The sequence below is a fragment of the Urocitellus parryii genome, chromosome 6 (genome assembly GCF_045843805.1).
Source record: "Urocitellus parryii isolate mUroPar1 chromosome 6, mUroPar1.hap1, whole genome shotgun sequence".
Classification (NCBI taxonomy): Eukaryota; Metazoa; Chordata; class Mammalia; order Rodentia; family Sciuridae; genus Urocitellus; species Urocitellus parryii.
In genome coordinates this window covers 3,161,016-3,173,036 of record NC_135536.1, presented here as the reverse complement: position 1 = coordinate 3,173,036, position 12,021 = coordinate 3,161,016, and the positions used below count along the sequence as shown (strand labels likewise).

Genomic DNA, 12,021 nt, shown 5'->3' with positions numbered 1-12,021 from the left:
CTGAGTAGCAGGAGCAGGCACCATTGGAGCACTGAGCCACCTTTGTTCCCATCACTGGTCCACCTCTCTTGTGCCCTTCCTCCTTCTAGTTGCTATTTCCAGGCTTTCCCAAGACTGACTTCATATAGTTCCCTTGCTACAGCCTCAGGGAGGCTCCCTTTGCACAGACACTCCACACACATACCTCCCCAGCTTTTTCCCTTGTGTGCCCATTTCTTTCCTTCATGGTACTAAGGCTACACTGAAGGGGCTTTGTTCACTTGCCTCTTGTCTGTCTCTCTGGCTAGGGTACAAGCTCCAGAGCAGGGTGGGGACACTTGTCTGCCTCGTTACTGTAGTATCCTAACTGCATAGAGGAGGGTCTGGCACAAATGGAGGGCTCCCAGGTTTGTGGAGGAAAGGAAGTTCTAATTTCTCGCACAAATGTACCCACTACAATGGGAAGATAAGGGAATGATTTGAGATTTTAGTCTTTAGAAATGCTTTTTTTTTTTAAAGAAGAAATGCTTTCCAATAATAATTTGGTCTCTAATAATAGTTTTCTTGTAGTTACTTTAAATGTTTTATGTTTGGGGGTTCTGGATTATAGTAATTAAATTTTCTGAAAACTTGCAGATCATGCTTCTTATAGGTGAGCATAATGGGAGTGAAGAGTCCTGGGTTCCAGGGGCCCAGGGTGTTGTCTTTGTGGCCTGTGTTTTCTTATGTGAAGTAAAGAACATTGCATGTGGCCTGTGTTTTCTTAAGTGAAGTAAAGAGCATTGCATAAACTCTGTGAGTGCTTTAAGGGTCAAGGCTGGTAGTGTCAGAGTTCTTGAAAAGCAGTGGCTGTTCCAGCCTTGATTCATTACATAATTCTCATTTTCACAGGAACAAGACCTGGTCGGGGGCCCAATTTGTGTCAGAGCGGAGCAGCGTGTTGGTGTTTTTGCCAGGTGTGAATGTCATGGTTTTGTGACCTGAAATTATCATACTCTGGATAGCACACATTATGAAAAATGATATTTTTCATTCTTTTTAGCCACCAAGAATATAAACAAATATCACTTTCAATTTAATTTCTTAACGAGAATGAAGAATTTAACTACTTGAAGGAAGTCTTGCCACCTTCAAGATTTTTAGTAAGATATTTAGCTTTGTTTAACTTGTATTCATTTATATGGCTGTAAATGTGAGGTAATTGTCATCAGTCTGCATTAAAACTTTTCAGTAACAGTAACATGTAACATCATAAGAATCATCAGCATAGTCTTTGAGTTCCTTTGTCAGTGTTTGGGAAGATAGGCTCTTAGTTATACCTTTTTGAAGACATTAATTTGTATTGTACTTTTTCAAAATGATTTTTAAATTATTTTAATCAAGTAGTATAGTTTGAGAAAACATAACAATTCAAAAATTTTCTGTTGTCAAAAGGTAATAGAGCATGTGAATGCTTTAGTAATGGAGAACAAAAAGCTTTGCAATGAGAAAAATTTGTTTAACTTTGGAATGCAACATGTGAGTTTCAGATCTTTGTCACATTTTGCTTAGGGTATGGATTTATTTTATATTCAAGAAACAACCCATTAACTGACAATGGAGTAGAGTTCCATTTGCTAAGTATCTATCAGTACTAGGTATATAATATTATATTAAGGGAAAAGATCACCAAAGCAGAGCCATATTGAAACTAACTTCATACTGCAAATGAGATAAATGCTTTTTGACTCCTGAACATTGCCTGAACAAAATATTTATAAAGTGATTCTTTAATTCAGGTTTGGTGTTTGATATCTGCTTACATAAATTGAAGTTTGACCTGTGTTTATGTATCCCATTAAATGTTCTGTCGAGAGCCGCTCTTCATTAGTGTTCTAGGGCTGCTGTTACAGTGCCACTGCTTGGATGGCATAAAACAGTGACTTCTTCCTCACTGTTCTGAGGCCTGACATTCAAAACCAAAGTGCCTGCAGAGCTGTGCTTCCTGTCAGGCTCTGGGTAGCCTCCTTCCCAGCAGCCCTGGCCTCCTGTGGTGGCCATCAGTCATCCCTTGACTTGTGTCTGCATCACTCTCATCTCTGCTGCTGTCATATGGTATTCTCTGTGTGGGCCTGAGACTCTTCCCTGCTTAGGAGGGCACCAGCCCTGTTGGATTATGAGCAGGAACCTCATCTCAACTGATTACATCTGCAGGGACTATTTCCAAATAAGGTCACATTTTGGGGTTGAGACTTCATATATTTTAGAGGGGAATACAGTTCAGCCGGTATCTGACTCAAATTCAAGACAAGGCAAAAGCACATGCAACTGTTATAGATCAATAAACATTTTTTAAAAACCTAATGAAAAAGGTTTAGTGTATCTTTATGACCAAGTCTCTCTCCCTCTCTCTTTTTTTTTGTTTGTTTTTTATTACTGGGGGTTGAACCCAGAGATGCTTTGCCACTGAGCTACATCCCCATCTCTTTTTATTTTTTGAGACAGGGGCTTAGTAAGTTGCTTAGGGCCTCACTAAGTTGCTGAGGCTGGCCTCAAACTTGTAATCCTTCTGTCTCAGCCTCCTGAGTTGCTGGGGTTATAGGCATGTGCCACCTTGCCCAACATTACCATGTCTTTAATATGTGCGCACACGCGCACATACACACATTTAACACACACACACACACACACAATTTATTTTGTGGTGCTGTGTGGTGCTGAGGATCAGACCTCAGACCTCATGCATACTAGGTGAGCACTGTACCACTGACCTGTATCCTAGCCCCAGAATGTGTGTGTGTGTATAATTTTTTTTTTTTTTGGCAGAGCTGGGGATTGAACCCAGGGATTTCCACATTGCTAGGCAAGTGTTTTTACCTCTGAGCTATATCCCAGCCCTCAAAATATTATTTTTTGATTGGAAATATCTTGCATGCTTATTGTGGGACATTTGGGAAATCTGAGTGAAGAAATATAATATTGCTCATGTAGTCAGTGCTTATAGGTAGTCACCTCTGTTGAAAGAAAACATTGGAAGACTTTTCCCCATAATTTCGAGTTACTATTTTTTAATGTACTTGTGCATTTTTATTTGTCATCTGATATATTTAGGTAATAAAGATAAAAAGGCTTTCTTTGAAAAAGATGTCATTTAAAAGACTGGATTTATAGCAATAAGTACAAATCTGTTTTTTCCCCTCCTTCCCCTGCCCCCTGCTTCCCAGGTCTGGGTGAAATAAACTATATGCATGAACTTCTCACAAACATGGTTCACAAAAGGTGAGTTTAAGTTGACACAGCTTTAGTTTTACTTTCAGATCATTGTGTTGTTTATGCTTTGCATATTTTTGATTATCTGAGTGAACAAGTGTTTTTGTATGTCATGTGTATCATGTGATATTCTACTTTAGGAATTTGTTTCTTAGGTTACAGGTCTATCCACTCCATTCCAGTGTGACTTTAGAAGAACAGAACAATGTGTTCTTAAGTCCAGTCCCTGGGTACAGAAAGGTAGGAAGGCGGGGAAGACGTGTTAGGTTCTTGGCACCTCAGGCACCCTTCTGTGGAGACTGTCCAGGAAGGACGCTGGCACTGCCTGCCCTTTCTAGGCACATTTCCTGGACAAATGCTTGCTGATAACCCAGCTATGTCCCTTAGTGTTTTCTTTTATTTTGTAAATCAGTTTGCTAAAAGCTAAAAATTTTATTTCATTAACTCAGGGCATTATTGCTAATGGGTTTTGATGACTTTTAATTATTCTTGGGCATCTCTCTAGGTTTGGGACTGTGCTGATGTCTTTGGCACTACTCTGATGACTTGGTTAGATGCCTTAGTTGAAGTCCTCCTTGAGACATTGTTTAGTCTGGGTCATGTATGAGTGTTGTGATTGCCTTACCATGACCTTTCAGACCCTGAGCTGGTGGCCCTACTCCCTGATTTCCATGGGACTATTTGGAATCTCTGGAGGCAACCTAGACCTTGGATGGTAGTTCAAGGCTCATGGTTATAGCTCTTCCTCTGGATTTGACCTGGTTGTACTTTTGCTCCTGATAATTTCAGGAGCCCTGGAAAACTTCAGAAGCAGGGTTAGGAGTAGTAACTTGCCCTGTGTACTTGCCTGATGCTTTTAAGCCTCTGTGTGTCTGGTTTTCCACATATTAGGAGCTTCTTGATCAATTGTGATCTGCATAAAATAGGAAAATGGCTAAAGTTAAAATTTTAGTTCAGTATTTAAGAAGCTTTGAAATTTTCAAGATGGAGATTTATTTGCTTATTTTTTATTTTATTTAAAGCTCTACTTCTCTCTTTGGTGCTCAACAGGTTATTTTGTCTACCAACATTGCAGAGAGCTCTGTCACTGTCCCGGATGTCAAATATGGTAAGGTCCATCTCGCTCAACTCCACATAAACTATGGCTTCCATTGGCCTCTTTGTCTCCTCAGGACACACCTCCCCCCACACAAGCTAATCACTTCCTCTGATAATGGAAGAGAGGCTTCAGAGAAGTAGGGTCATGTGGGTTCCCCATTCTTTCAATTCCCCAGTCCTCCTTAGGGTGTGCCACATCACTTGGAGCAGAAGTGTCCTCAGGGTGTGGAGGCTTGTGGGAGCAGAGTGTTATGGGTGCCCTGGTGGAATTCTGTGACTGGAGGGAGGCAGGCGTGAGGGAGGAGCCCACGTAGTCTCTGGTCCTGAAGGTGTCTTGAAGGATGCCGCACACTCCTCCATCTGGCCTTCTGCCTGTGTGCCCTTAATAGCAGATTCTTCCCTCATGAGTGTCCTAGGTGGATTGGTTGTGGTTGAATACCCAATGTGTGTGGCTTTAGGAGTACAGCAGTGAGTAGAACACAGTCCCTGTCTTCACAGTGCCTACATTCTGGTGGGAAAGAGACAATTAGCAGGTAAAAAAAATAACAATTTCAGGTAGAGATGAAAGTGATAGATAAAGGTAAATCAGGAGAGGGTTATGGTTGCTGGGAAGAAAGATCTTTTAGCAATGCAGACATCTTCAGTGACTTTGACAAGGGTGGTTTTGGTGGAGGCAGAAGTGCTTACAGTGGGCTCTTGAGAAGGAACAGAGGAGGTGCATCACAAAGCGCATGTGTGTGTGAGTGTGAGTTTCTGGGGATTGAACCTAGGTGTGCTCAGCCACAGAGCTATATCCCCAGCCCTTTTATTTTTTATTTTGAGACAGTCTTAGTAAGTTGTTGAGGCTGGCCTTGAACTTGCAATCCTCTTGCCTCAGCCTCCCAAGTCACTGGGATTACAATGTGTGCCACCATGCTGGCCAGATAGCACTGCTGAGGTGTTTTGCTGTAAAGGGAAGGTTAGAAATGGGTAGTACTGGGAGTGGAGGATGAGAACCTATTTTCCTGGACAAGCACTTCCAGTGCGTTTGCTGGGTGAGGGGAGAGAAGCAGGAGAGGGTAATGTGGACATGTGAGGAACCATTCACAGTCTCAGAGAGAAGGCTGAGTGTGAAGACTGAGGCTGCCTGGGGGCAGAGATGGCCTGGAAGCTCTAGGAGGTCCTTGCAGCACCTTTGCCTGTGTGATGAGCTAGGAGGAGGACCCTCTGTAGGGAAAGGGCAAAAAGCCTGGGAGGCTCGAGCAGATGAGGTGGCCATCCGCTGGCAAGGGAAGTGCTTTTCCCTCCCCAAGGCTTAGGGGGTGGGGTGGGGGTAGAGAGTTGCTATGCTCCTGGGCCATGCTTGCATCAGACACTAGAACAGAGCAAAGTGGTGCCCAGCTGCCGCCTGGACTTGCTGTTGGTGGCCAGCAGGGAGTAAGGCCCAAGAGATCAGGTAAGGGACAGTGACAGGGCATAGATGGGCAGCTTAAGGCCCCAGTGGGTGAAGGCTGGCTGAAGTCGGGTCCCAGAGCAGGGGAAAGGGAGGACAGGAGTTCAGTCTCAGAGAAGGGTTCTTGAAGCTATGGTGAAGGAGGAGGTGCTGCTGGCACCGTGTGGGTGGAAGGGGCACTGCAAGGAGGAAGCTGCTGACTGGGTGGAAGGCCAGGGCGTGGGGGGCAGGGCTTGAGCCCTGAGAGGGTTAATGCAGCTGGTGCCTTTCTTATGGGTATTGAAATCTCCAAAACTCATGTCAGGACTAGTGTTGTGAGAGGACCAGGGAGCCAGGGGCAGGGTGGGGTGCTTCATGGCTCCATCCCTGAGGCTGTAGCAGTAAGAGGTTGGGCTTAGCATGGGAGGATGGGAGAAAGGTGGCCAACCACCATTAAGGGAGGGCCTGTGTGTGTCTCCAGAGAGGGCTTTGTCACCTGTGCTCCACAAATGAGTACCTGAAGCACAGACAAACCAGGGGCTCTGTCACCTGTGCTCCACAGATGAGGACTTGAAGCACAGACAAACCAGGCAACTTGCCCTAACCATCCACAGATCCCCCGCACCCCTACCCCACCACATACTCACCACACAGACTCAGGATTTGAATCCTGGCAGTCCAGAGCATCAGCCACTCTTGTTGAGTCCTCCTGCAGCTGTACCCTTTTGGGTAACCTTCATCTTTTGGGTACATCCAGGTAGGCCTTTCTCATGGTACATAGGGTCTCACAGGTTATTCTCTGTGCCCAGAGGCTCTCAGTCCTCAGCAAGAAAGAGGCCTCTGTCTTCTGTCCTGACAGTAGTGCATGGTCAGCATGTTCCCAGGTTCCTGTGAGCATACAAACTCCAGGGGCTTTGACTGAACCATTGTGCACTGTGATTCACTAGGTAGCAGTCTTGTATTCACATGGGGTTTACATTCCTTTTTTTCAAATGACAGTTATAGATTTTTGTCTGACTAGAACTCTGGTTTGTGATGAAGATACGAATTATCAGAGTCTGCGATTGAGTTGGGCCTCTAAGACCAGTTGCAACCAGAGAAAAGGTAAGGCAATTTGGGTGCACGCTGAGGACTTGGTGGTGACAGGGTGTCTTTGAAAACATTACTTTTCCTTTTTACTTCCTTTATTGGGATAGTTTTAAGTCTGCTTATCCGCATTGCATGATGTCAGTTCTTAACTCCACATTTCTCTTCTTGCTGTGTGGTGGGGGCATCTTTATGCCTAAGGGATCTTATCTCAATACTGTTGTTTTTCATAGTAAAATTTAAACATTTTGGTTGAACAGTCATAGAAGCCAGGTGGATCACTTCACTTATTTTGACAAGCCTTCCTCGAATCTTGATGCTCCTAAGGTGGGTTCCACAGGGGCTCGGGGTTTGCCGCACATCTGCAAGTATCCCTGATAGAGGTAATGGTGTCACTTTTAAGTGCAGGATGTGTTGGCCACAATGGAAGTACATTCACAACATGCCTGACATAGGTGTCATTCTCTCCTGTGGCAGGAACTGGCCTTGGGGACAGTATCTATGGTGTGTTCTGAGGTAGGAGCAAAGGTACCTGCTTGGACTTAAAGGTTGTGCTTATGTGTGCCCACTATAACCCATTTAGTCCTCAGAGCATCTGACATGCAGAGAAATGGGCCCAAGCTTCTCCTACAGAGTGGTAGGACCAAGATTCAATCCAGAAATCTGACTTCAGTCCTCATTCTTTTTTTTTCTGAAGTATTTTTAGTTGTAGATGGACTCAATACCTTGATTTTATTTATTTATTTTTATGCGGTGCTTAGGATCAAACCCAGTGCCTCACACATGGTAGACAAGTGTGCTGCTGCTGAGCCACAACCTCAGTTCTCATTCTTGACTGCTCTTTTGAGTTCTCTCTCCTGAAATCCCTCATCCAGAGGGGACTGAGAGCTGACAAAGGCGTCATTCCAACTTGGCTATCGAGGGTGTTTGATTGCTGTGAAGGCCTCAGGTTGGGTTGTGTATTGTTATAAAGTTAGGTGTAGTGTTATCTGTTTTTGTTGTTGTTGGTTCTTATAGAAATTTCAGTTTTATGCTTTAAATTTACATCCAGGATCCATTGCACATCACAGCCAATTGTGTACAAGGTGTGGCTTTAGGTCATGGTGCTTCTTTGCCTGTGGCCATGTAGGGGCTCCACTTTATGGAATCATCCTTGAGTTGAGTCTGTTCTTTTATGAGATGGTCATTCAGGTGCGGCCACAGCAGGAGATGCTGGGGGAGGGCTTGCCATTGCAGGGCTACATGGAGATACATCAGTAGTCAGGGGCATAAAGCAGTGAGGGAAGGTTGAGGCCATGCCTTTGTTGGGCTTTCTGGGGGAAAGGCAAGGCAGGCAGGTGGACAGCATAGGATTGGCTAATTTGAATAATATGGGTAGACTTCTGGTTCCCACGGTGATTCCTCCTTGCCTGGTACCAGTCCCTAGATGTTCTCACAGAGCCTCCTGGGTGTTTATCCTGGAACTTTGCTGGATTTGTTAGTTAGTTCTGGGAGATATTTTTGTGATTGCCCTGGGATGTTCTGTCTAGCCAGTCCTGTCATTTGCTGATAGGGTGGGGAGGGTGGAGGAGGAAGTCCAGCTTGCTTCAGTCTCCTGATGGCACAGGTGCAGAAGAAAAGCTCTGTGGGCCACTCTGTTTTTTTCTTTTTTTTAATAATATTTTTTATAGTTGTAGTTGGAAACAATAACTTTATTTTATTTATTTATTTTTATGTGGTGCTGAGGATAAAACCCAGGGCTTTGCATATGTGAGGTTAGCGTTCTATCGCTGAGCCATAATCCCAGCCTCAACACTGTGTTTTTAAAACTGGGTATTTATTAAGGACTCCCCCATCCTTAGAAGATTTTGTTTCTGCTTCATAAGTGATACAATGACAGAAGGATAACAGGTTATGTTGTGGTCTAGACTTGGGCTGAACTCCTGATGTGTGTATTGCTCACTCATTTAGTATGAAGCAGCCATTTTGAAGGATGCCTTTGTTGAGATGTTAGGATGGGGGCAGGAGAAGCTACAGGCCTGAGTAGCTGGGCCTAGTCTCCACATCTCTACATTGGGTGAGCGCAGTGTCTATCACCAGTTGCATGACTTTTCTTTAGTGACCTCTGCATTTCTGTTATTATGAACAGTGCGTTTGCAGGAAATGAGTGTTATTTAAAATGTTTTGGTTTCCCCTGTATGTTGGGCCAAGGTTATTTTCTGTAGAAGCATGCACTGGATTCTATAATGTTGTTCACTGAATAGAAGTCAGCACTAACTCTGATTTATTCCAGCTTTTTAGGATATTTTTTAGAGTAAGTATGTATATATGCCTAATGAAGCATATATACTAACATATCCTAAAGTTTTCAATGACCTAGTTTAGGGGAGATGATTAAGTTTCTCCTAGTCCAGGTCTGATGGCTAACTACATGTCTCTTCATGCTGATGCTGAAGGGGTTGGTGCCAGGTGTAGCTGAGCTTCTCTCTTTTGCAGGCCGTGCTGGACGAGTGTCTAAGGGGTACTGTTACAGGCTGATACATAAGGATTTCTGGGAGAGCTCCATCCCTGATCACGTTGTTCCTGAGATGTTGGTAATGTGCTTTGCTTATTTTCAAAGTTGAATTTTACTGAATGGTTTAAGTAATATAATTATGAGTGTCATATACTTTTTTTGTGTGTGTGTGGAGCTGATGATTGAACCCAGAGCCTTATGCATGCAAGGCAAGCACTCTACCAACTGAGCTATATCCCCAGCCCTGTCATATACTTTTGATTCCAAGAAAATCACTGACTGCTCATCTTTATTTTTCATTTTTATTTTTTGTGGCACTGGGGATAAAACCCAGGGGTGCTCTGACACTTAGCTACATCCCAGCACATTTTATATCTTATTTTAGTGAGTAAGGGTCTGGCCAGGTTTCCCAGGCTGGCCTGGAACTTATCACCCTCCTGCCTCAGCCTCCTGGGCAGCCAGGATTTACAGGGATGTACCACCATGCCCTGCTGTGCTCTTTTTAATCATAACACCAGCTTATCATTTATTAAGCACCAAATTCTTCTAGGGCTCTTACCAGATTTACATCCTAATGAGAGGAACATTTCTTGGTGTCTACTGGCCTATAGTGGCATTGTCCTTATATGCTGCTGTTTTCTGTTCCTTTTATAGTGAGTAATTGTTCATCAGCATTTTTCTTTCTGCTTTTCTGTCTCTCTTCTTTCTCCCCCCACTCTCTCTCTTCTATTTCTAGCCCCTCTCTTCCCATTGCTTTCTTTTTTATTCCTTTTTCATCTCCCTGTCTTTGTCTCTTTCCTCCTCCTTTTATCTCCCTTCTCTCTCACCTGATTATTTGTTTGTTTGTTTCTTTCTTTCCTTCCTCCCTCACCAGGAGAAGAGGTTTATTAGCTCACAATTCTGGAAACTCAAAGTCGTGGGTTGGATGGGGCTGGGGATGTGGCTCAAGTGGTAGCACGCTCACCTGGCACCACATACAAAGAAGGATGTTGTGTCCGCCGAAAACTAAAAAATAAATATTAAAAGAAATTCATTCTCTCTCTCTCTCTCTCTCTCTCTCTCTCTCTCTCTCTCTCTCTTAAAAAAAAAAGAAAAAGAAAAAAAAAAAAGAAAGTCATGGGTTGGTCCTTCCCATCTTATTCTACCTCTGATGAGGGTCTCCTTGGTGAGATCACATCATGGCAGATGGCATCATAGTGAAAACACGAGGAGGGAGACTGCACCTGAGGGGACAGGAAGCCAGAAACCCGGGAGGGACCAGTCTGACTCTTCTGTAAAAGCCATCTCTGGATAACTGACCAGGTTCCATGAGAACTCCCTTGACCTCTCATCAGGGCAGGCTTCTAATGACCTCCTTACTTTGCTTAGGTTCCACCGTTTTTGTTTTACCCTTTTTTCTCTTGATCTTATTTTTCCTGCTTTCTGATTCTAAAACACTAGTTGTGTGAATAGGTTAATCTGGTTGTCTTATCCCTGAATCTAAGTTGTGCTCTTTTCAGCGCTGTCCACTGGGAAGCACAATATTGAAAGTGAAGTTGCTTGGCATGGGTGAGCCCAGAGCTCTCCTGGCAACCGCCCTTTCTCCACCCAGCCTGAGTGACATTGAGCGTACCATCCTTCTACTAAAGGAGGTAGGTTTTTCTGGCGTTTATCAGTGGTGGAGAAAGCTAAGGTTTTCTTATTTTGCCGGGGGAACCTTAATTTCATAATCTTCAGTGTATTTGGCTGTTGTAAATGCTCAACATGTGCTTGAAAAAGCCTGTGTAATGACTAACAGGTAATGCCATGTTTCATAGCCATGTTTTAGACTGGCTTTGTGGGTGGTCTTGCTGAAACGCACCACCTGTGCTGTTCATCTGTGCCCTGATCCCAGCACTCCCTTGCTTGCTGTGTGTTGATGGTAGAGTCTCTCTCCTGCTGCTCTTCCCTGATTTTGGTCCTTTCCTTAGCCCCGCCCTCTGTTTGGTGCTTGTGACCCTGCCCTTCCTACTTGAGTTCCACGGCCCACTCCTGGTTCACACCCTGCTCTTGGAGCTTGCAGCCCCCAGCCATGGGACCAGCTATGTCCTTGTCCAAAGTCTGTGTGTGCTCTACTTCTGACTCTTGAGATTGAGGAGCTGCCTGTGTTTTACTCTTATATATGGTACCTGCTTGGGTTTCTGCAAACTGAGGAGGTTTTATTCATAGGTGGGTATAACAGGCATCTGTGGTGTGCCATGGGCTGAGGCTGTAGACCCTTTATTCAGTACTGTGTGTGCTGTATTTGTTAAGTAGACTTTGGTGGCAATCCTTGAGTGTTACCTCCCATGTAAAACATATAATATGTTTTAAAAGAAATAATAAAACTCAAAGTTTCAAGAGAGAATTAAAGGTTTTGGGGAGCATTAATCTTTTATAACTTGACTTGGATATCTTTCAGAATCTTATTCACCAAAATTAGGTCTTTATTTCTTGTTTTGCACTCTCCACCAAAGGATGAAAAGGATGTGAATGCACCCATGCTTGCTAATAACATTGATTTATTTTGTAAAGGTTGGAGCACTTGCCGTTAGTGGTCAGAGAGAAGATGAAAACCCCCACGATGGTGAATTGACCTTCTTAGGAAGGGTACTAGCACAGCTCCCTGTCAATCAGCAGCTGGGTAAACTCATAGTGCTGGGACACGTGTTTGGATGCCTGGATGAGTGTCTGATCATAGGTGAGT

General features: G+C 43.9%; 1 protein-coding gene across 2 annotated transcripts in view; it reads left to right on the top strand.

Annotated features, from left to right (window-relative positions):
* Tdrd9 (tudor domain containing 9) overlaps positions 1 to 12,021 on the top strand; it is a 97,766-nt gene that overhangs the window by 47,742 nt on the left and 38,003 nt on the right. For both annotated transcript variants that reach the window (XM_026405545.2, XM_077800026.1), the window contains exons 9-16: positions 871 to 935; positions 3,183 to 3,237; positions 3,384 to 3,468; positions 4,279 to 4,336; positions 6,737 to 6,841; positions 9,299 to 9,396; positions 10,817 to 10,948; positions 11,850 to 12,015. In XM_026405545.2, coding sequence (XP_026261330.2) covers positions 871 to 935; positions 3,183 to 3,237; positions 3,384 to 3,468; positions 4,279 to 4,336; positions 6,737 to 6,841; positions 9,299 to 9,396; positions 10,817 to 10,948; positions 11,850 to 12,015 — 764 coding nt within the window. The remainder of the gene's footprint in view (positions 1 to 870; positions 936 to 3,182; positions 3,238 to 3,383; positions 3,469 to 4,278; positions 4,337 to 6,736; positions 6,842 to 9,298; positions 9,397 to 10,816; positions 10,949 to 11,849; positions 12,016 to 12,021) is intronic.